Below are 24320 nucleotides of genomic sequence, written 5' to 3'. Positions count from 1 at the left end.
ATAGTCTGAAAAACCCACAAAAAACTATAGAGGGGTCATGGTTTGTTTGTTTTTTAAGAACTCAGACCATCACAATCAATAATGGAAGAAAATACGAACAAAAATTAATTATTTGCATTTATTAATTTATTTCTGATAGCCATTCTTTCCTATAGTGAGCTCAAGAGGGTGTACATGGGTCCTCTTCTCCCCATTTTATCCTTCTAACATTCCCATGAGAGAGAGAGAGGAAGGGATGTCCAAGGTTATCCAGTTTTTCTTTTAAAGCAGTAAGCATCCAACTAGTTTTATAAGGAAGACAGTGTTCCAAAAATTGCCAAAGATGTAAAATCATGATAACAAAGCAGTGACTTTTATAGCTCAGTGAGTCTTGAACCTGGTTACTCCAGCTCCCCATTTAACTGTCTAACCACTGTACTATGTTGGCCCACAAATAAAGGATGCTCAGAGCAGCTCTACCTTTCTGTCCCACCATCTAGTCTGGTTAGATAGCAGGAACATGGAAGAGGGCAGGTGAGAGGAAAGACAGTGGTGGTCATTTGTGTAACAAATGGGTTTTTCAAGGTGTGTGGCCATGTTCTAGAAGAGTTTAAACCTGACGTTTCGCCAGCATCTGTGGCTGGCATCTTCAGAGAATCATCTTCTGATATTTTCTCACCTTCTCTGAAGATGCCAGCCAGAGATGCTGGCAAAACATCAGGAATAAACTCTTCTAGAACATGGCCAGATAGCCTGAAAAACCCACAAAAAACTATGGATCCCGGCCATGAAAGCCTTCGACATCCCTTAGATGGTTTCACTCTCAGAAGTTTTGTTCTTCATTTAAGCTTACCATCAACACTATTTTTAACATGTATGCCACCTTGAAAACTACTGGTTAAAAGGGTTTACAGAAGGGATTTTAATATATTTTTTTAAATTGCACATCCTCAGAAGATATGCTGGGTGTTTCCTTGTTTGAAAAGCCAGGACTATCTTTTACCTGTTAATTTTTGTACTGACAAAGAGGGTTTGACACAGAGACAATTCCCCAAATAGCTCCTGAGGCGGCACATCCCTATCTAGGACTGTGTTGGGTAACGCATCGATCAATGATGTTACGGGGAAGAGATGTCGGAAAAAACAACACATTTTCAGAGTCACAAGGCTCCCTGGTCTTTCATCAAGTTAAATTCAGCCCCGGCAGCCTGCTTTAAATACTGGGTGTGTGCTCTGTGGTCTTATAAGTAGAAACTGGTCACCATTTACACACACCTCATCTGTTGTAGGCTTTTTGGGATCTTGCTGCTCCTCCTCCTCTTCACTCTCTGCTTCACGATCTGCACAACAGAGAAAAGAAAAAAGGTTAGTGGAAACCCAAAGCCAAAAGTCTGAAGGATTGGGGAAGGCCATTCGTAAACTCAACTTTTGTTGCTGTTCCTGCTGCTACTCAAACTAAGTTTCTAACCAGAATTCCCAAGATTTTTGTGAGAAAGGAAGCATGCACAAGGTTTAAAGTGTCCAAAAGTGTGGGTTGGAATTCATAAAGCATGGTTTATGATGGGGTGGGCAACTTGTGGTCCCCTAGATGTTGTTGAATTGAAATGGCCATCACCTTTCAACATCGGCTACACTGGTTTGATCTGATGCGAGTTGAAATCCAACAATATCTAAAGGGTCCAAGTTAGTTTAATAAGATATGAAAAAATATTGGAGTCAAGTACTCCTCCAAATTCTTTCAACTCTCTCTGCTTCTGTTGTGCATGGAGTCCGGTGCAAAAATCCTTGCTTGCATTAAACCAGAGTTTGCTGTTACAACCCTGTTGGGAAATCCAGACCAAAGAATGGTTAACAAACTGGAAAATTAAGCCAACGCAGCATGGTGTCTCTGTGTGTATTTGCATTCGATTGATCCAGGAGCTATGTTTGCCTAACCTGAATCATTCATATCTCAGTGCAGATTTCTACTGCGGCACCAGACCAAGATGGCCAGAAGACACTGAAGAATCAGAGAGCTGGAAGGGGCCCCACAGCTTGTTTTTTGAAGCTCCAGAGAATAGGATCTGGAGCAAAGGATTCAAACTACTGCAAAAGAGGTTCCACCTCAACATTAGGAAGAACCTCCTGACAGTAAGAGCTGTTCACCCATGGAATTCACAGCCTCAGAAGGTGGTAGAGTCTCCTTCTTTGGAGGTTTTTAAACAGAGACTGGATGGTCATCTGTCTGGGATGCTTTTATTGTGTCTTCCTGCATGGCAAGGGTTTGCACTGGATGGCCCTTGGGGTCTCTTCCAACTCTATGATTCTATTATTTTAGACCAGTAGTCCCCAAACTATGCCCTTTAAGGGAGTTTGGACTTCAGCTCCCAGAATCCCAGACTATTGGCCAACATGGCTGAGGCTTCTGGGAGCTGGAGTCCAAAATCTCTTAAAGGGTACAGTTTGGGGACCACTGTTCTAGACCATCACTCAATGTGGGAAGTCCACCTACAGCATTCCCTGCTGCTAACTGTCCAGCTTCTTTTTGAAGATGTCTAGAGAAAGAGACCCTGCTGCCTCTCTAGGTAATTGGTTCCATAGTCAAACCACTCTGACGGTCAAGAAGTTCCTTTTGATGTTCAATTGAAATCTACCTTCCTGTAAATTAAAACCATTAGACATGGTCCTTTCCTCTGGGGCAGCAGGGAACAGGCCTGCCCTTTCCCCTCTGCAATAGCCCTTGAGATATTGAATGAGTGTGATCATGTCTTCTTCTCACCAGGCTGAACATGCCCAACTCCTTTAAGGTATTCCATATGAAAATGGTGAAATCTTGCCCAAGGGTTGCCTCTGATTCCTTCCTCACTGCAACGATAATAACTTTATTATCTCTCAACAAACTCACCAATCGATTTGCGAGGTTCACCCAGCTTTGACGCTCTGTCCGAGGACTTCTCCTCACCATTGGTCATGGCTGGTGAAAGGACTTCAGAATGGTCTCCAAAAGGAGAACCTGTGTGTCAAGGGAGAGAGAGAGAAGGTGATGAAAAATGGCATCCAAAAGTTTAAAGGTCAGTAAAAAGAGAAATATTTCCAAAGGTTGGAAACTGAGGACAGAAATCTTCATTTCCTCATTTACTGTTATTTCTATGTGCCTTCAAGTTGACTCCAACTTATGGCAACTCTACCTTAAGATTTTCCTGGCAAGATTTATTCAGAAGAGGTTTCCCATTGCCTTCCTCGCAGGCAGAGAGAACAAAATTTTTCCAGTGGAGTGTGTAAAGGTTTGAACCCTGAACTGATACTCAAAGCATTACACCACATTAGCTCTCTAATTATCTCATGCTTTCCATCTATTACCACCACAAGTGGGGATATGGCAGTGATGCAGACTTGAGTCAATTGACTTGGACTTAAGTCATTTCAATGACATCACTTGGACTTGACTTGGACAAAATGGCTCAACCTTTCTAACTCCTTCTTTTCTGTTAAAGTTGGTCCCCAGACTTAAAACTCAACTTGAAACTATCTTGAAAGGACTTGAGACTCTACCTAAGACGTGATGACAGAAACCTGAGACTTGAACTAAAATACTTCAATACATCACAGGGGTATGCTTCCAGTCTCATCCATCTCTCTAATCCAAAAATAGGCAACTGTGGCCCTTCAGATGCTACTGAATAACAACTTTCAGCATTCCTTAATATTAGATATACCTGCTTAGGATGCCATTTATCCTAGATTTACATATAACGTCACCCAAGTGTGCAATACAGACCAACATGGATGCTCTTCAATTGGAAAAAAGGAAAACAAAGTAATGAGTTTGGGAATTGACATACCTAGTGCAGGAGAGCCTGGTTCACCAACCCCAGAGGAATCACTGTAGGAGCTGGGCATCTGCTCCAGCACCCGCTTTCGAATGCTGCCCTCGGAGCCCTTGCTGTGTGTCCTCCGCTTTTTGTTTTTCACCAGAATCCGGCCCAGCAACTCCTGAGGGCTTGGCAAGGCTATGCCAGGCTGCAGCTGGAGATGGGGAAAGAAAGACAGAAAAGCACATCAAGCATAATATCAAGAAACCAAAGAGAGTTTCTTCACAGACATCATAGACTGGTGCCCTTAAAGATATCCCACTCTGCTCTCCATCTACCCATTCCTCCCTTTAGACTTTGTATACTTGTATACAGGAGATGTTGGGACCTCTTAGTGTTTTCCACTGCAGCACCCACAGACCCAGATAGGGCTTTCTGGGAGCTGAAGACCACAATCTTTGCAAGGGCAAAGGCTTCCCACTCCCATGGCACAGCATTTAGAACAGTTACTTATGGGGAGATCTTGCAGCACCTTTGAAACTCACTGAAAAGAAGAAATTGGCAGCATGAGCTTTCATAGACTTAAGTCTACTACCTCAGATGCATTTGTCCATGAGAGCTCAGGCTGCCAACTTCTTTCTTTCAGCAAGTCTCAAAGATGCTACAAGGTCCCTCTGAATACTGATTCTACAGACTAACACGGCTATATCTTTGAATTCAGTTACTTCTGTAGACTATGATCCTCCAAACCTTAATGCAGGTAGTGGAGAGGAACTTCACCATGTTGCTGTTATTATTTGATTTTGAGTTCTTTGCTTCAGTACTTTAGCTTTCAATGTGCTTTTTCCCAAATGACCTGAAGGTGGCCTACATAGCTCTCTTTCTCACAACTTGTTCCTAATAACCTTATCCTCACAACAACCCTATGAGATAAGTCAAACTGAGGGAGAAAGGCAGACAAATTAGCCAGAAGTCACCCAGTAAGTTTTGTGGCTCAGTGGGCACCAGAAACCTGATCTATCAAACCCTGCACCAAACTGGCTATTCCAGCCCATGGGAAATCTCAAACTCTTGCTGATCACTGATCAGTAGATCAAGCAAGTGAATATTTGGTCCTCCAAATATTGTGAAATATGACCCCCAAATTCCCTTACTGCTGGCTATGCTGGTTGGGGTTGACAAAAGTTCCAGGTCAAACTATCTAGTGCAACAAAGCTTTCCCAACTCTTCAGTAGATGCTGTCCTATCTTCTTGTCCAGTGTACTATGCACACTGCTAAATCTATGCACCTAAATATCTAAAAAGTTTGATTAAGTCTGGATTATATCAATGCCCATCACATGCCTCCTCTCCTATTATGCCCCCGTCAATCTCACTTCCAAGACATACCGGATATTTTTCAAAGGGATCAATAAGTAGAGCGTCCCCAAAAATGTTCCGGCAATACTCTGCCATCTTGGCTTGTTGCTTTGCCCTAGGAAAACGCAGAAGAAACATAACCCACAATGCAGCTATCTCTGGATCACAGGGCACTTTGTCGGGGATTGGGGCAAGAGCAGGGCTTCAATGCCAGCACTGGGGCTACTCACGAGTCAACGTGGTTCTCAAATGAAAGAATAACGGGGAAGGGTGATGCCTTGAAAGCACTTTCAGCGATGGCCTCGATGACTTCCTGCAACAGAGCAAACCAGGAATACAAGGATTAGAGAATCAAAAGTCATTTTTGATAGAAGAAGTAGTCAAACCAGACTAAAGTACTGCATGAAGATTTCTTATCATGGTGGCAACATATTTTAGAAGAACTGGACCCTCTAACCAAGGGCAGTGAATGAAAAAGAACAGATATCTACTGGGAATTGGTGCATTCATTTTATTGCTGTTGTTGTGTGCCTTCAAGTCATTTCCGACATACGGCGCCCCTAAGGCATCCCTATCACTTGGCATGTTCCTTCAGAAGGGGTTTGCCATTGCCATCTTCTGAAGCTGAGAGAGTGTGACTTGCCCAAGGTTACCCAGGAGTTACATATAAAGCTAGCCTTTTCTCTCAACAACTGGGGGTAGGATGCATGGTTCTCCTCCACCTGACTTTATCTCACAGCAACAACAATGTGAAGCTGGTCAAGCTGGGAGAGAGTCATTGGCTCAAAGTCTTTCAGTGAGTTTCATTGTTCGGTAGGGACTTGAATCCAGATCTTCCAACTCCCCATCCAACATTCGAACCACATATTTCCACCCGCATAAGGATCCTCATTGTTCAGAGCTAGGCTCTCCTTCTCCCGCAGCTTGAAAGGAACAATGTCTGGATGCAAGGAGGTGGCCAATGTGAAACTCTCTTTCACTAGCCTCAAAAGGAGAGAGGTCATTCTGTGCTTTCTTCAGGAAGGACCCTTCCTAACTATGGCTTAAGATTTGGAGTATGTTCCCCATTCGCTTGAGGAGAAAACACCCATGCCCAGAGTTACCAAACACCCTCCTTTTCCAAATGTCCTACATCTCAACCTTCTGTCCAGGAGGAATTCCAAAATGCCCTCCATTTTGAGCATGACTAAGAAGCATGAATTTACATTTATATCATAGAATCATAGAGTTGGAAGAGACCGCTATATAAGTGTTTTTAGCTTTTATTTGGTCATGTTCCCCATTCTGTGGTGTTTTGTCTCCTTTGCTGTCAGGACATTTGTCACCTTGCCCATGTCAGTTATTATGCTGGTAATGGAGAATCCTGGCCTTAAGACAACACCACGAACAAGGCCTCTCTAAATTGGGAAAGGGTCAAGCATGCCAAGAATTTAGAGGATGCATCTTCTTGTGCAAGGTGCAATGTTGACAAAACAGGTCAAAAATGGTGGAAACCATGCCCTATGAGGAAAGACTTAGGGAGCTGGGTATGTTTAGCCTGCAGAAGAGAAGGTTAAGAGATGATATGATAGCCCTGTTTAAATATTTAAAGGGATGTCATGTTGAAGAGGTAGCAAGCTTGATTTCTGCTGCTCCAGGGAATGGGACCTGGAGCAATGGATGCAAGCTGCAGGAAAAGAGATTCCACCTAAACCTTAGGAAGAACGTCATGATGATAAGAGCAGTTTGACAGTGGATTACGTTGCCTTAGAGACTCTGCTTCTTTGGAACTGAGTCTCCTTTGGAGGTTCCTAAACAGAGTCTGGATGGCCATATGTCGGAGGTGCTTTTATTCTGTGTTCCTGCATGGCAGGGGGTTGGATTGGATGTCCCTTGAGGTCTCTTCCAACTCTATGATTCTATGAAAAACGTTCAACCGTGCCACCCTCTCGAGTCTGCCCCATCACGCGAGATGGCAAATTGCAGGTACCTTGAAGGGGATTTCTGTCGTCATTGTGAATCCATGCGTGATGAAGGGCTCCTCATCTTGCGGACGTCCCTTCCAGCAGTCAAGCTCAATGCAGCGACAGCCGCTCAGCAGGACCTGGCGATACATCTCCACTGAGGAATTGCCTGTCAGCTGCCCGGCTGATGTGTGTGGAAGAAGAGACAGAGAGAGAGAAAAAAAATATTAAACACCTGACAAAAGTGAAGGCGGCCGAACCAGCCAGGCCACATCCAAAACCCTCAGAAAATGCAAGATCAGGACTGCTCCTACATCTGCAGAACGAGGCACACATTCAGTTCCCAACAGGGATACACAAATCCTTCACAGCTGTCCCTTGCAAAAACAATTTTACCTCGAGTATATCAAGCCGGAAAATGTTCCCTCCGGCAATCACTCTATTCTGTTTCAGAACAACAAAAAAAAAGCAGCCACCTTTTTCAGCTTCTCCCACAGCTTTCATTTAACAAACTTGAGTCCGTGAGCATCTTACATTACGTCTCCCTCCCTTTCGCAAGTGGAGGCCACAGACTATGATTCCTTCCTTTTGGCAAAGTATTTTATCTTAGCAAATAATCGTCTGGCTTTTTGTGGTGTGAAGGAACTTGAATATCTTTCCTAGTGAGATGTTTTTATGGTCACTTCATTTAGTTGCCTTCCAGCACCTAAAGGAGGCCTCTGGGGAAAAGCTAACCAATACTCGGTTGTAACTGCAGTTTCAATTGTTGTAATATTTATTATGTTCTTTGTGACATTGCCTTAATGGTGTCCTATTTCTGTGTTCTCAGCTGTCTTTGGTTCCTGTAGTGGGAAAAGGAGCAGAAGGCATTTTTTAAAGGAAATTAAAGCAAAAGATTTCCAGTGGAGATATGAAAATGACTTTGTGTCTAGATAACCATCATCCATACTCAGCATTATTTCCAACACGAAGCAAAGGAGAAATGTGAAGCGCTCATTTGCTGAGCACCTCTATTGCCACAAAAAGCACTTTTCCTTCTTATTTATTACACTGGAGGCTACGGGGGAAGGTAATCCCATCATTATGGAATGAAGTGCCCCTCTATGAATAAAAATAATGTATTTCTTTATTACAGTCATAGACCAGCACAAGTAAAACAATGTACGCTCGCTGCTGCACAAAATCTGGCTACTTTATAAGTTCTGTTAAAGTTGGGATCTGAGAGCACTAGAAATATCTAGGGAAAAAGCCCTTGATATTTATGCAATAAAGGTGAGATACAGTAAGACTAGCACAAATATGGAGCTGGATTTATTTATATATCAACTTTCTCTTAAAACTGGGACTCAAGGCAGCTGACAACAAGATGAAAAGGCCCTTTAGTAAGAACTCTTACAAAACTTTCCATCAATCCTCAAACCACAAGCTCTAATATGCCTTTTGTTTTTTCCTACCTGGAAAACCCTTTAGGTACAAGGATTATGGAAATATTAATGCAACACACACAGCTGGTACATGTTCAACCTGTGACCATATATAGTTCTTCCTACAGGGATGATTTGCAACTGGGTTGTAGCACCTCACCCTGTGCACATGGAGACATTTATATAAATGAATGCTCCTCCATTTAAAACATTCCCTCCAGGTAAGAAAATCGGCATGCCAGGGCACCATCCTCTAAATCAGAGCCTTCCTCTTTGCCATATTAATTTCTCTTCTGTGTACAGGCATTTATTTACAATCATAGAGTTGGAAGAGACCACAAGGGCCATGCAGTCCAACCCCAACCTGTCTTGCAGGAACTCACCACCAAAGCACCTCTGGCCATCCAGCCTCTGCTTAAAGACCTCCAAAGAAGGAGACCCCACCAGAATCCAAGGCAACATATTCCACTGTCAAACAGTTCTTATTGTCAGGAGGTTCCTCCTAATGTTGAGGTGGAATCTCTTTTCTGTAGCTTGCATCCATTGCTCCGGGTTCTAGTCTCTGGAGCAGCAGAAAACAAGCTTGTTCCCTCCTCAATATGACATCCCTTCAAATATTTAAACAGGGCTATTATCACCTCTTAACCTTCTCTTCTCCAGGCTAAACATCCCCATCTCCCTAAATCATTCCTCATAGAACATGGTTTCCAGACCCTTCACCATTTTAGTCGCCCTCCTTTGGACACGCTCCAGTTTCTCAACATCCTTTTTGAATTGTGGTGCCCAGAACTGGACACAATATTCCAGGTGTAGCCTGACCAAAGCAGAATAGAGTGGCACTATTACATCCCTTGATTTAGACGCTATACTTCTATTGATGTAGTCTAAAATCCCATTGGCCTTGTTAGCTGCCGCATTGCACTGTTGACTCATGTTCAACTAGTGGTCTACTAGGACCCCTAGATCCCTTTCACACATATAAGTCTCGTTCAGCCAGGTGTCCCCCATCCTATATCTGTGCATTTTATTTTTCCACCCTAAGTGCAGTACCTTACATTTCTCTATGTTGAAATTGATTTTGTTAGCTTTGGCCCAGCTTTCTAATCTATTAAGGTCATCTTGAATCTTGATCCTGTCCTCTGAGGTATTAGCAACTCCTCCTAGTTCGGTGTCATCTGCAAATTTGATAAGTATGCCCTCAATTCTGTCATCCAAGTCATTTTATTCCTTTAAAGGGGGAAATGTTCAATCATGTGAAGCTTCAGGCTAACGTGGTGCAACTCATAGACACATGCTTACCAGCTCATTGGTAGCTTAGGTTACAAGAGTCTTGTCAGTAACTAGATGTCCCACCGGGCCAATATTAGAAAACTGGGAGAAGTGGCACCTTCACCTGTGGTAAGGAACTGGACTGAGGAGACCAGAGTTCAAATCCTCTGCTCAGCCATCAAGTTCGCTCAGGTCAGTCTTCTCCTTTCTCTTTCTCAGCAATCCTATACAGGATTGTTGTGAAGATGAAATGGCACGCAAGTACCACATATCCTACTTTAAATACCTCAGAAGAAAGGTGGGGTACAAAATATAAAATAAAGAAAAATATGTGTCCAGAGGGTGACCAAAATGGTGCAAGGTCTAGAAACCACCAAACCTTATGAGGAGCTGCTTAGGGAGCTGGGTATGTTTGGCCTGGAGAAGAGAAGGTTAAGAGGTGAAATGATAGCCAAGTTTAAATATTTGAAGGATTGGCATGTTGAGGATGGAGCAAGCTTGTTTTCTGCTGCTCTAGAGAATACAATACAGAACAATGGATGCAAACTATAGGAAAAGAGATTCTATCTCAACATCAGGAAGAACTTTCTGATGATAAGAGCTGTTCAACAGTGGAATAGGCTGCTTTGGAGCGTGGTAGAGCCTCCTTCTTCGAGGTTTTTAAACAGTTTGGATGGCCATTTGTTGGGAGTGCTTGGATGCTGTATTCCTGCATGGCAGAGGGTTGGACTGGATGACCCTTGTGGTTTCTTCCAGTTCTACGATTCTAATAAGCTAGCTATGCAAGTATGCTTCTTCCATTAGGCGGAGGCAGGATGGAGAGTAGGACATGCCCACAGGTGCATTTCTGGCTCTCTGTCTTGCAGTCGCACATACCTGTGAGGTAGGTATTATGTGAAGAGTTAATGAAGTAGCTGCTTAGCGGCTGGGTCATGTCGTCACTTAAGTCCAGCTTTTCGGGAGGAACAATGGCATTCTCTTCTCCTCCCAGGTATCGTCCAAACCCTTCCATAGACATCTGGTCTGAAGAAAAGCAGAGAGCAAAAAAAGAGGTGGGAAAACATGAGGTTTGCAAAGAGAGGCAAAAGGATATACCTATGCGCTGGATCTAGGGAAATTGCCCACCCGCCACCCAACACTCATTTCCACCTGCAGCCTTGAGGTTTATTCTCTGCCCTCTTTGCCCATTTCCCAGCCCAAGTCCCAGAGAAGGGAGGGCTCACCACGCTGCTGGAACTGTTGGTTGGGCTCATACTTGTTGATGAGCTGGCGCACCTGTGCCCGGGTCAGCGGAGGGTACAGGATCTCATTGAGACGGGGGTCCCTTTGTTTTTGGTTGATAAACTCCATCAGCTGGTCCAGGCTGAGATAAGGCTTCCCTTTGGCACCGCTGTTTCCAAAAGAGGGAAAGAAGAGAGGCTGCATCCATGCTGCAGAAATAATCTCCACTCTGGGGCCACCACAAACAACAGATCCCAGAATCCCATAGCATTGAGCCATTGAGCAGTTAAAACAATGTCAAACCAGATTATTTCTGCAGTATGGATGAAGCCAGAGATTGAATGGCCAACTTTCGTCCCCGCATCCCAATTTTACAAGGGCAGTTTGGCTTGACGGCAGAACCATTGTGGGAGACTGAATCCCATTGTGGGAGAAAGACGGGATATAAATCTTTGAAATAAATAAAAATAAAAATAAAAAACCACAACCAGGGCTTTTTTGCAGCAGGGGTAGCCTGGCACCCTTTTATGAGGGGTCTGGCTGCCTGCTATATTTTTTTGCCTTTCAGATTCCACTTAAAAACATGCTTTGGGAGAAATAAACAAGCATTTGATTCATCTTCTTTGACGGTAGAAGCTACTTGAGATTTGTGGTTTGAGTATTTGTAACCTGCGGTTTTAATTGTACGACTGAATGTAGTTTGTAGGTCTTCTGATCTCCTACGTAGAAAAACCAGATATAAATTAAAGTCGTCCCCTTTGGTCAACTCTGCCAAGAAATAGCCAGTTGAATCATACCTATTTCTTTTACTGCTGTGTTTCTATGATACTGTGTATTTCTAATTGTGTGTTTAACTTATTTGTTTTTATCCAGGGGTAGCTATGTTGGCCATGTAGCAAAATACAGTAACATCCAATAATAATGGTAAGATAGAAGAAAATTCAAAATCTGCCGAACAGTGTTGCCTTTGTGAAGTCGAAGGCTCTCTTGGCTGGTATCTATAGTTTTTTGTGGGTTTTTCAGGCTATGCAGCCATGTTCTAGAAGTGTTGCCTTTATTGGCCAACCAAAATGCATAAAATACACGCTGCAAACTTATGTAGAGCTTGGAAAGCTTGCAAGATATATTTTGTGCATTTTGCTTGGTTCCTTGAGGGTTATCACTGCATGGTGGCAAAAATATAGAAAAGGCAACCAAATAACCAAGTGGAAAGAGATGGGGCAAGGGTGCTTAAAACTAGCCCCAATGTGCAGAAACTGGATAGGGACAATCTTTTCTCCTCTTGCAATACAGATTGAGGCTCCCTTATGCAGAAAGCTGAAATACTCCAAAATCAAAAATTGTCCACATGGGTGGCTGAGATAGTGATACCTTTGCTTTCCGATGGTTCGATGTATGCAAACTTTGCTTCATGCACAAAATTATGTAAAATATTACATATAAAATTAACGTAAGGCTGTGTGTATAAGGTGCATGCAAAACATGTTTAGACTTGGGATCCATCTCATTATTTAAATGCTAATATTCCAAAATTTGAAAAAATCTGAAATCCAAAACACAACACATAGTTTGACTGTGGCATTTGCTACCACAAGCGGTAGTGATGATCACCAACTTGAACAGCTTTCAAACAGATTAGGCAAATTTCATGGAAGAGACCCAGTGCGCATGCTCCCACGCCCGCCGCCCACACAAAACTCTCTTTACTCACATCTCTAGCAAAATTTTATCTATGTCTGGGCGAAGGCAGAGCTTGTTCAGGAAGCGTTCAAAGATCTCCAGGGTGAACTCATCCGGTTTGATCGACTCACTCTAGGGAGGCAGAGAGGAACAAATAAATCAAAGACGAGCCGGAGAAGTTATTGCTGCTCGGTAGCTGGAGGGCAGGTGCACAGAAAAGAAAGTCCCAGACAAAAGTACAGATTTGGGGAGACAGCTTGACCCCCTTCCGCAAGTCTAGGTACCAATCTACAAAGAGAAGGACTCCAGCTGCGATAGAAGTGCAAAGAAAAATGATTTGGTACCCAGCTTCAGCCACAGAACAGGAGAAAACATAGTTGTCTGTCTTCTAACAGACTGGATCATTTGTCCATTTGTGTGTGTCGTGTGCCTTCAATTATCTCCAATTTACGGCGGTCCTATCATGGGTTTCCTTTGCAAGGTTTGTTCAGAGGAGGTTTGCCACTGCCTTCCTCTGAGGCTGAGAAAGTGTGACTTGCCCAGGGTCACCCAGTGGGTTTCATACACATGCAGGGAATTGGACCCTGGCCTCCAGAGTCATAAGAGCCAAATCCCATGCAAAAACGGGGTTTAAATCCAGAAAAATCCTGTCCCTAAAGATAAAAAGCGGTGCGATTTTTCCCACTTTCTGCACAAGTTAATGTCGCCGTAATGCTGAATGAGCCCGATGTGTGTGAAAACAATCCCTCTTTTGCAGGATTTTCCTGGGATTTTAAACCCCCTTTTTGCACAAGATTTGGGCACTTTGCCTCCTGTGTGATAAACCCCAGTGTCCAGGACTGAAACCACTATGTCATGCTGTCTCTCAAGATCCAGGGAGTGAAATGAGAGGATATACAGCATCAGAATACAGCAGGATGAATCAAATTGGAAAGGGAGGAATGGGAGAAGAAAGCCAATAGTAGAGGAACACAAGGCACAGAGGAGAAGAAGAAACATACCCTGTTAAAATTCAAACCACAGGATTCCAGGGCCGTTTCCACCCTCTTTTTGTCAGCCGAGAACATTTTGAGGATGCTGCAGGTAAGGAGAGAATAAAAATAAGTCCTTAATGCAACCGGTAGAGCCATCCACGGTGAGATTCAGCCTTTCCCAATCAAGCAGAGGTGGACTACAACTCCCCCAATGCTTTACTCAGCATGGTCAACAGAAGGAAAGAACTAGCTGCCAGGTGCCCTTCTTGGTGTATTTTTGCAGGTTGCGCATGCAAAGAAGGAAAAGGATTAATGTAGTTCTTCCAACTGTAGTGTCAGGTGGAATGACTCATAGGACTCTTATTACTTATTTAAAGATATAGCCATGTGAGTCTGTAGAATCGGTATCCAGAGAGCTCTTGTAGCACCTCTGAGACTGAGATAAAGAAGTTGGCAGCATGAGCGTTTCTAGACTTCAGTAAACTTCCTCAGATGCATTTCCTCAGATCCACTCCACTAAATGGAGTGAAATCTATGAAAGTGCATGCTGCCAACTTCTTTATTTCAATTAGTCTTATTACTTATGTAAGTACTGTATCTACTCATGTATAAGTCTAGAAATGCAGGTCGAAAAAATGATTAAGAAAAATCTGAGTCGACTTATCCACAGGTTAATGTAGGTTCTGTATTTTAACTTTTATTTAAAAGAAGGAACCATTCCCTGGTGAAAAGCAAGAGTATAGTCTGTCATGGAAGAACCAATCCTTCTACTCTCTCATCCATCCAGTTTTAGGATGTACAAAGAGCTATGTCTGCTGGGACTTTGTAAGTTCTTGAACATTGTTTTGCTTTGCTTCATCCTTTAGATCCTTTGCTATGTGCCCCTAGGTTTTACCCTCAACTTATTCCTGAGTCATAGCAAAGTCCATTGTTTTGTCTCCAAAACCTGCCTTCAACTTATACATGAGGTCGACTTATAGTTGAGTATATGTGGTAATGCTCATGAGCAAGGTGACTGGACCTGCAACATCAAACAGTAGGTTAGGCTATTTGCTGGCAGGTTGACCATCTAACTACCTCTTCCAAGGTGTGAGCTATCCAAATCTTCAACAGATCTCTCCAAAGGTGAGCCCCACAAACACATTATTTGCTGTTTCAAACTAAACACGCTTTCCATAGGCACTACATTCCTTGCTACGTCTCTTAGCATCAGTTTGGAGAGGAAATTATGTACCTGGACAACAGGCTCCAGAATCAAAGCTTCCTTTGGAGACACAATGCAGAGCAGACTCAAAGAGAAGAAAAGTAAGGTGAAAAGAGAAACACAAGAGGTAGAGAAAGGCAAGGGGTAGAGAGAGGTGATCTTACTTCTTGACAGGGATTCTGCCATCCTGATTGACCTGGATTTTGAGCCGGGTGTAGCTATGAGAGGAAAAACCCAGAAAGTTAGTTATACAGCAGCATTTGGCGATATTACAAAGCCCCATCCAGGTGAAGGCGTTAGGTTCAGATGTATGTGGTTTCCTTCTAAAAGAGTTCCTATAAATGAACAGATTTTGGTTTCTCAGGAGCCTCTTCTTTGAGCACAAGATCTCACCAAATAGATCTCTATTCTGCCTGAATAATTTTGAGATTAAACCTTATAGTCTAATGTAGCTCTATAGTACTGCCTATTCCTGGGATTTCACATGCCTGCAACAAAAGTCTTTATAGGCATACAGCCTGGATTTTGTTTCTGATTAGAATATGTGAAGTTATATCTGTTTTTCATAACATCCCCAAGGATTCAGAATGGCCAATCCCTAAGAATCATTAAGGAACTGAATCTAAACTCTCTCTCTCTTTCCCTCTGTGTATGCATGCATGCGCACATATGTGTGTGTGTGTATAAATATACATACGTATATACACACATAGAGACATATACGCCTTTGGCAGGGTTGGTTGTTGTTGTTTTACTTGTAAAGAAGTGATGTCCAAACTCTAGCCCTCCAGTTGTTTTGGACTTCAGCTCCCAGAAACCTCAGCCACCTTGGCCTATGGTCTGGGATGCTGGAAGCTGAAGTCCAAAACACCCGGAGGGCCAGAGTTTGGACATCACTGTTGTAAAGCATCATGTGCTTTGAAGAACCTAAGGAAACAACTTCTAAATAAATTTCTAATTGGTTGGCTGGCTGGAAACTGAGCCTCCCATCTTTCCAACCATCTGCATTAAGGGGGCTGCTTTTGTCGATTGGAATAACTAAAAGAAGCCATCTGAGTAAACTGCATGGACCAAGGCTGCATCCACACTGCAGAAATAATCCAGTTTGATACCTTTTTAACTGCCAGGACTTAATATTATGGATTTCTGGGAACTGTTGTAGCACCAGAGCTGCCCCAGTGCCACAAAAAACTACAGTTTGCAGAATCCCATAGCACTGAGCCACAGCAGTTAAAGCAGTGTCAAACCAGATCCTTTCTGCAGCACGGAGACATCCCAACTCACATCCAAGGACACAAAGACACAAAGTCGTAATCCTCCCTATTTAACACAGCAAAGCCACTTACGCTTTTTGCAAGAAGGTGTTCCGCGAAGCGTTCTGCGCCAAGATGTTTGTGGCCAGTTTGAACAATTCCTCAGTCCACAACTGGAAGGAAAGACGACAGAAATGTCCATGTCCATTTATGTTATGATAAATACAATAAAGTCAAGTATTTTACTACTCTGACGCAGGGGTACAAAGTGAAAGCATTGCCTGCTTAGGGGTGCTTTGTTTTTAAGAGAAAAAGTTTGAGGATTCTCCCAAAAATGAGAAACCTGTAAATAGAAATGTACCAAAGGCATTTGGAAGAGTATCCAGACACACAGGCATTATATTTTTTGAGCTTAATGTGTTCTGAATTAAAAATCATTTGTGGACACTAGTTACCATTTCTGCTGCAAATACAGAGAACAACAGTTTGCTCCCCTGTCCTGCCTGTACACTTCCCAAGATCATACAAAGAAGTTACTTGTTGGGACAACAGTTCCTAGTATGTCTCAGCCAGCACATGTCGGCTGGAGGACTATGGAAGCTGCAATCACAATATGTAACTTTTCCCAAACTCTGATACTAGGTAGACCTAGATATCTCTATCCAAATAGGAACTCCCCCTCCCCGAGTGTACCTTTTTAATTTTATACATAAAATGGGTTTCAAAATTATCTAGGACAACTTAAACATAAATAAATACAAGTCTCAACACGGTGCCAAGAACAGCAGCGAAAAGGCAAAACAAAAGAAGGACATCTATCCCCTACAAGCTGTAAATTAAACCCAATTATAGACCCGGAATGATTAAGTTACAGGAGTGCAAGCACACTAGGGAAATAAAGCCAATTCTCAACAGCGCTAACAAAGAGAAGATCATTATGCATTTCCCAAGGTGTGATCACAGTCTGTCAAGCTATCTGGCACATGTGGAGAAATGTACCTATGTAGGATGAAAAAGCTTTATGCCAAGGGTGATGCGACTGCATCCTTCAGATGCTCTTGGACCACCAGTGGTCCCCAAACTTTGGTCCTCCAGGTGTTTTGGACTTCAGCTCCCAGAAGCCCCAGCCAGCTTGGCCAACAGTCAGGATTTCTGGGAGCTGAAGTCCAAAACACCTGGAGAACCAAAGTTTGGGAACCACAGCACTACATATTGATCGCTCCAGTTAATTCTGGCTAGGCTCTATGGCAGTGGTACCCAAACTTTGGTCCTCCAGATGTCTTGGGCTTCAGGCCCCAGAATTTCTGGCCATTGTCCAAACTAGCTGGCACTTTTGGGACTTTAATCCAAAACATTTGGAGAACCAAAATCTGAGAACCATTGCTCTATGGGATCTAAGCCACGTCTGGATGCCACATGTCCCCCAGCCTCACTTTGCCACTGTGCAGATCCTTTGAGTGGATCGTTGCTGAGAATAAAAGATGCTCCCCAATACAGATAGCAATTTGGGGATGAAAAGATTAAAATCCCTCATTTGGTAGATTAAAATTCTCAGATCCCAGTGCATGTGGTACATGCATTGGTAGCCTCACGACTCGACTTCTGCAATACGCTCTACATGGGGCTACCCTTGTGTTTAGTCTGGAAACTTCAGTTAGTTCAGAATATGGCAGTCAGATTGGTTGCCGGAAAAACTAGGACCATATAAAACCTATCCTAAAATCATTCCACTGGCTGCCCATTGGTTTCAGGGTGCAGTACAAAGTGTTGGTTATGATCTTTAAAGCCCTACATGGCTTGGGTCCAACCTATTTATGGGATCGCCTCCTTCCATATAATTCACCCACACACTCAGGTCTTTGGGAACGAATTTGTTACAACCAATGAAGACCAGAAAAGCTATGGCAACCCAGAGGACCTTCTCTGCAACTGTTCCCAAACCATGGAACATCCTGTCGGACAGGATCCATCATATTACAAGCTTGTACAGCTTTAAGAAAGCTGTCAAGATAGATCTCTTCCAACAGGCCTTTCTGGAATAATTTTCAGCCACACATTGAACTGACTATTGCGCAGTCTATTCCATAGATTATCTCGCACCCTATCCTTCCGATTTTAGTTGACTTAATTAATTTTTTAGTATGAATCTTTTAATATATTTGTGATTTAATTGTTATTTTAAGGGGGAAGAGTAGAATTTGGGATTATTGTGTATTGTTATTTTATTGTGTATCGGACTGTTTTACTGTAAGCCGCCTCAGTCCTAGTTGGAGTAGTCAGGATATAAATAAAAGATTATTATTATTATTATCCTATCTTCTAATAATCAATGCCAGGTAGACTACTATACATCCTCCAGCTTAAGCCAAGGGAAACTCAGACATTTTAAAATCCAAGAAGTCAACGACCAAAACATCCACTGCCCCAAAGCCTTAGGCTTAAAACCAGAAAGAGCAGCTTAACCAAGGCTGGATTTATTAGCAAGGCAAACCCCAGAACCTCTTACTTTAAATTAAATCTATTTAAAATTCAGAAGAAAAAATTGCTTAGAAAGGGATAGGGGGAAGCAGCTATTAACAACCAAGAGCCTTCTTTGAAAAATACATTACAACAGATCAAACACAGCAAAGAGAGAGTTGCCCATCTAGCTAAATAGACCAAAATATGAGGCAGGACCTCAGACCACAGAACTAAAGCATATACCTCACAAGACCCAACACATCCAGACCTACAGAAATGATTAACACATTTATGTAACACAAATGCGAGCCGTTTATGAAATGTGAAGAGAATGGGCACAGAGGGAAGGGAAACATGTCGGATCTGATCAGACAAGCAAAAGGCCAAAGACTTCCAACCTTCTGGTAAGGATGTATGTAAGCTCTCCATGGTTGTCTCTTAACGCAAATTGGTTTTTCGTGTACGAAGCGCTGGAATGACTTCAACTAGGCTACAGTGAAACTACTAATGAAGGGAGCTAGGAGCTGTTATAAGCATAGCCATATTACAAAAACCGAGCTGCTTTACAAATCATTGCCCATTGGCCATGCTAAGCGGAGTTTATCACACAAGGGAGATCCCAAAGAAAAACAGCATTTAAACTAGATATAATTTTAAAAAACAACAACACACAAATGCCTGAAGTTTATCAGACATCACCGCTGTTGATGAAACAATGTGAAGTTAAACTGAATGTAAAGTGGAGAAAACCGGACGCTTTTTACTTTCAGAACTTCCCAAAAGTAAAAAGCGGCTACTTTTCTCCGCTTTACGTTCAGTTTAACTTCGCGTTGTTTCACTTTGAGAGGGTCATTTCATGGGATAAATGCCCCGCCTTTGCAAGTTTTCTTTAAATCTAAATCTCTTTTAAATCTTGTTTTTCTTCAAGATCTCCCTAGTATGATAAACGTCTGAGACGTCTGCTAGTTGAAGTCCAAAACCGCTAGAGGACCAACTGTTGGGAACCGCCGCTCTGGGCAGTTGGTTCCATTGCCAAATCATTCTCACGATAAAGACATTCTTTCTAATGTTCACTCAAAACCTGCCCTCCTATAACTTAAAACCATTAGACCTAGTCTTGTCCTCTGAGTCAGGAGAGAATAACTCTGCACCTTCTTCTTTGTGGCAGCCCTTGAAGCATTTAAAGAGTGTGATCATGTCATTCCTCTGTCTTCTTTTTATCAAGCTGAACATGCCCAGCTCCTCCAATCTCTCATATGTTTTGCTCTCCATGCCTTTTACCATCCTCACTATCCTTCTCTGAACTGACTTCAACTTGTCTATATCCTTAAAATGTAGTCCAGCTGGAGCCTGAACAGCGCAGAATATTGGGGGGACTATTATGTCCCTCAACATGGAAACTATGCTTCTGTTAATGCAAGCTAAAACAGCCTTTGCCTTCCTTGACACTGCTGTAACTTACAAAAAGCTTTATCATATTCCCCTACGACTTGCTTACTCTGATTCCATGAATTAGCAGCCCCAAAACTGACATAACATACATTTTTAAAAGCAAAACCCTGTACTTCAAAAGCAGAGACTGCATTGAAAATCAGGTCAGATTTGTTTCTTGGTTTGCAAGCTTCTTGCAGGCTAAGATCACCTCTTTCTATATGTACTGTGTACATATACGGTATATTACTTTTTGGGCTCCAGTTCCCAGAATGCTTCATCCAACATAGCTGGGAGGTTCTGGCAGAAACAGTCCAAAAAAGTAACACTTCTAACCTCTGCCATATACTCATAAAGTTGAACATTTCATCACCACCCTCTCTATATTTATTCCATTTCTTTATTGCCCCACTGATCCAGCCACTCCATCAACTCGGTGCCAACACCTTGCTATTTAAACAGAAATGTGTTTAAATGCAACGAAATAACCAAGAAAGCAAAAAAAGGGGTGAAGGTATTCAGGATAAGAGTAATGGATGAGGCATATGCATTAACAGAAGCTGACCATCTGTCCAAAGAAAAAAGGACTGAAATTGGCCCATAATCTTTGCACATAGATAAAGCAGTAAGATCCGGCTCCAACACTTTGCTGTTAACCATGCAGTCTCTAATGCAGTCTGCTGAGAGGGATGGGATGGAAATTATCGATATTTTGCTGATGAAAATTCAATGAAACACTGATTTTGAAAAATGAGACATGCTTAGCTTGCCATAGCAATATTCCCTGATCTTACCTTTGCTGTATCATCCTGGACAACCGCCATGAAGTTGAGGAAGCTCACATTGACCAAGTCGGGGCCGTGAACAACTGTCAGTAGTTTGTCTTCAGGCCGTTGCTCTGGGCCCCCGAAGCCAAGAATCTCCCGGATCTTGGGGTCCTGCCAAAGAAGGGGTGCAAGGGATACAAACTGGTCAAGTTCAATTCAATGGGATTCAATGGACAAGGAGTCTTAGTTAATACAGGCAGATCTCTTGGGGGCAGCAGCGTCTGGTGCTTTCCATGTAGTGGAACCCAAAATAGGTCCAGCACTCTGAACCAGAGCCGATTCACTGCCACCAGCTGGCACAGCTCAGAGACACAGTACCTGCTTGGCATGCCGAAGATGCCAGCTTCAGTCACTGGCACCTCCAGTTAAAGAAAGATCTTCCTTTGCCTAAGGATCTAGAACCTATGGACTTCAGATCCCAGAAGGCCCAGCCAATTTGGCCAATGGGAATAATGGGTGCTGAACTCCAAAACATCTGGAGGAGTAATGGTTGAGAACCAGCAAGAGAAAACAAGCTTACTCCAAAATCCACCAAACAATGATATCTTTATGGGACCAATCAAATGCAAAAAAATCTGTTGCAAGCTTCCAAAGCTTCACTGGCTTCCTCATCAGGCAAAGATGTTAAAAATGATACAGGAGAGAGAGAGAGAGAGAGAGAGAGAATTAAGATGATGTTAGTCCCAAGTCTGCATTTTGTCAAGATGTGGCTGTTCTCAGTTCAGATGGTTCATGCTTGAATTTCACTCCAGACCCATCTGAACTGAGAACAGCCACATCTTGACAAATGAAGGCTTGGAACAACCATCAAAATTTCTCTCTCTCTCCTGTATGACTTTTCACATCACTGCCGGATGAAGAAGCCAGAGAAGCTTCAAAAGCTTTGCAACACGTACGTTTTGCATTTGGTTGGCCCCCATAAAGGTATTGCTGTTTGGGGGATTTTGGATGTTATCATACTTTGCTACATGGCCAACACGGCTACCCCTGGATATGTATCTTTTATATTAGTGCTAAAAGTGGTGCTCCATGGATTCGTGTGGGCACATGAACCACCTTTTGCGGATCTTGGGAGAGCTTCCTGGAAAGAAATAATTCTATTGGGTGCAGATGTGGTATTGGTCCCTGGCATACTGGGAGGACAAAATTGTCAGTCTCCTCTATCAGATAGCTTAAGAAGAACTGTTCTATAGTGGGCTGGCTCAGAAGAAGATGGTTTCATGTATGGCAGTGGTGGGCAGCCCCAGCTTTTGTAGTGGCAAGCAGCCTTAGTGGAGTCACAGTCCAATTCTCTAGATGCCATTCTGGTGGCAACGTCTCTGCTCTTCTGCATGTTCTTCTCCATTCTGAAAGTTTACAAGGGAATCTCCTAAGGCTTAGTGACCAAGCAGTCAGAGGCTTAAGTTCAAATTGGATTCTGCTTGGTGCCCCATCTTTTCCAATTGGTGCCACCCACCACCAGAAAGTGCCCTCCACAAGTCTTGGAAATGGCACTTGGCGCACAGGACAAAAGATCACCTTGGGAAGCTTGGCATAGCGTCCGGTCCGAGTGTCCCGAATGGAGCTGATGTCCAGAATGTCAACTTCCTGAAAGGGGAAAGAGAAAGAAAAATAAAGGGACCCCATCATTTCATACTCATCATCAGGAGGCAGTGTATTTTTCAGTAGCTTCTTGCACCAACATGAATTGCAAAACATGTTAATTAGGCTAGTTAATGAGGTCTCTCTCCTTTCATGGTAAAGAATGATTAATTTTAACTTTTCCACCAGATGCCATTTATCATAGAAAGGCAGCAGCTTACTTGGGCATAAATAATATATAGGGAAACTCAACAAAACACAACACATATTTGTATCCATTACATCTCACTTGAGGCCATCCATTAACACAACTTCCCCCTTCGAACTCAGGAGTCATAATGCTACATCGAGTCCCTGTTTGTCCGCAATGGCTGTACATTTCCATTTTCTCATATGCTATTTCCTTTAATTATTGCTGATGGCCCATTGCTTTTTGCAAGAACGAAAATGGTCCCCACTTAAGGATGGAAACGTCACCGAAAGGGCTTCTAGAGCTCTTTCTTGAAATGTCCTTTTTAAAAAATAAAGATAAAAATGGCTAACTTCTGCTTACATAATTGGTATTCTGGCTCTTCCTTTCCTAAACTGAAACTCTCCAGATGTGCCAGATGACAACTCCCATAAGCTACAGTTAGCACATCCAAAAGTAAAAGATTGTGGAGTCATAGCATGGCCTTGTGGTTCAAGCATTGGATTTGGATGTTGGAGACCAGGGTTCGATTCTTCACTCAGCCACAAAACCACCTGGGTAAACTTGGGAAAGTCACACTCTCTCATCCTCAAGGGAAGGCAATGGCAAATGTCCTCTGAACAAATCTTGCCAAGAGAACCCCATGATAGGGTCTCCATAAGCTGGAAATAACCTGAAGGCACACAACACATACAATACAAACTTGGGAGGGCCAAAGGTTCTTCACCCAATTGAGAGGGTTGGTATTGGGTACATTTGGACATAACACTAAACCATGATTGAAATGTTACATAGAGTCAGAAAGACTGAAGGAAGCACAAGATCCAACTAGTCCAATGGTTCCCAAACTTTGGTCCTTCAGATGTTTTGGACTTCAGTGCCCAGAATTCCTGACTGCTGGCCAGGCTTTCTAGGGCCAAAGTTTGGGAATCACTAGTCCACTCCCTGTCATGTAGGTATATGGAACCAAAGCACTTCTAGGAGATAGCTCTCCAACCTCTGTTTGAAGACCTTCAATGAAGGTGACTCCACCATCTTCCAAGCCAGTCTATTCCACTGCCAAAAAGTTCTTACAGAAGTTCATCCTATTGTTTTGGTGGAATCTTTCTTTCTTTTGTACGTAATCTGAATCCACTGCTTCATGTTCTGGTCTCTGGAGCAGCAGAAAACAAGCTCACTCCATCTTTTACATTAGCAATACTCGGTGCTCCGTGGATCAGGGTGACCAGGTGTCAAAGGATGTCAAGGTGCCGCAAAATGTAGGACATTGAAGAAAAAGGTCGGCCGTTGCAAAATAAAGTGGGTCCTTGTTATCCACTGGGCTTTGGTTCCAGGATCCCCCGTGGATAAAAAAATCCGTGGATGCTCAAGTCCCATTAAATATAATGGCATAGCAACATGGTGTCCCATATATAAAATGGAAAATCAAGCTTTGCTATTTGGAATTTATACTTCCTTTTGAGTATTTTCAAGCTGTGGATGCTTGAATCTGTGGATAAGGAGGGCCGGCTGTAAAAGCTAAGAATGCTGATGGAAATATAAAGGAGGATGTCTGGTCACTCTGTCCATGGACTCATGCAGATCCCAGGAGAGCTTCCTGGAAAGAAACAATTATAGCCAGCAGGCAAAAATGTGGCATGTTGGGAGAATATTGGCATATTGAGAGAGACAAATTGTCTGCCCTGTACATCAGATAGCTCAAGAAGCATTGTTCGACATGGCATTACAAGAAAA

General features: G+C 42.9%; 1 protein-coding gene across 2 annotated transcripts in view; it reads right to left on the bottom strand.

The window, feature by feature from the left end:
* The window catches only part of PLCB3 (phospholipase C beta 3), a 68364-nt gene that overhangs the window by 22524 nt on the left and 21520 nt on the right, over positions 1–24320 (bottom strand). For both annotated transcript variants that reach the window (XM_089483631.1, XM_089483630.1), the window contains exons 3-16: positions 22334–22402; positions 20783–20926; positions 16191–16270; positions 15009–15062; positions 13668–13743; positions 12698–12798; positions 10989–11155; positions 10642–10788; positions 7099–7256; positions 5360–5442; positions 5160–5244; positions 3801–3984; positions 2864–2971; positions 1255–1319 (exon numbers count right to left, since the gene is read on the bottom strand). In XM_089483631.1, coding sequence (XP_089339757.1) covers positions 1255–1319; positions 2864–2971; positions 3801–3984; positions 5160–5244; positions 5360–5442; positions 7099–7256; positions 10642–10788; positions 10989–11155; positions 12698–12798; positions 13668–13743; positions 15009–15062; positions 16191–16270; positions 20783–20926; positions 22334–22402 — 1521 coding nt within the window. The remainder of the gene's footprint in view (positions 1–1254; positions 1320–2863; positions 2972–3800; positions 3985–5159; positions 5245–5359; positions 5443–7098; positions 7257–10641; positions 10789–10988; positions 11156–12697; positions 12799–13667; positions 13744–15008; positions 15063–16190; positions 16271–20782; positions 20927–22333; positions 22403–24320) is intronic.

Source organism: Sceloporus occidentalis, unplaced genomic scaffold, assembly GCF_023333645.1.
Source record: "Sceloporus occidentalis isolate IW3139 unplaced genomic scaffold, rSceOcc1.0.p SCAF_20, whole genome shotgun sequence".
In the NCBI taxonomy this organism is placed as follows: domain Eukaryota; kingdom Metazoa; phylum Chordata; class Lepidosauria; order Squamata; family Phrynosomatidae; genus Sceloporus; species Sceloporus occidentalis.
The sequence above is the reverse complement of the archived record's forward strand: the minus strand, read 5'-3'. Positions and strand labels throughout refer to the sequence as shown.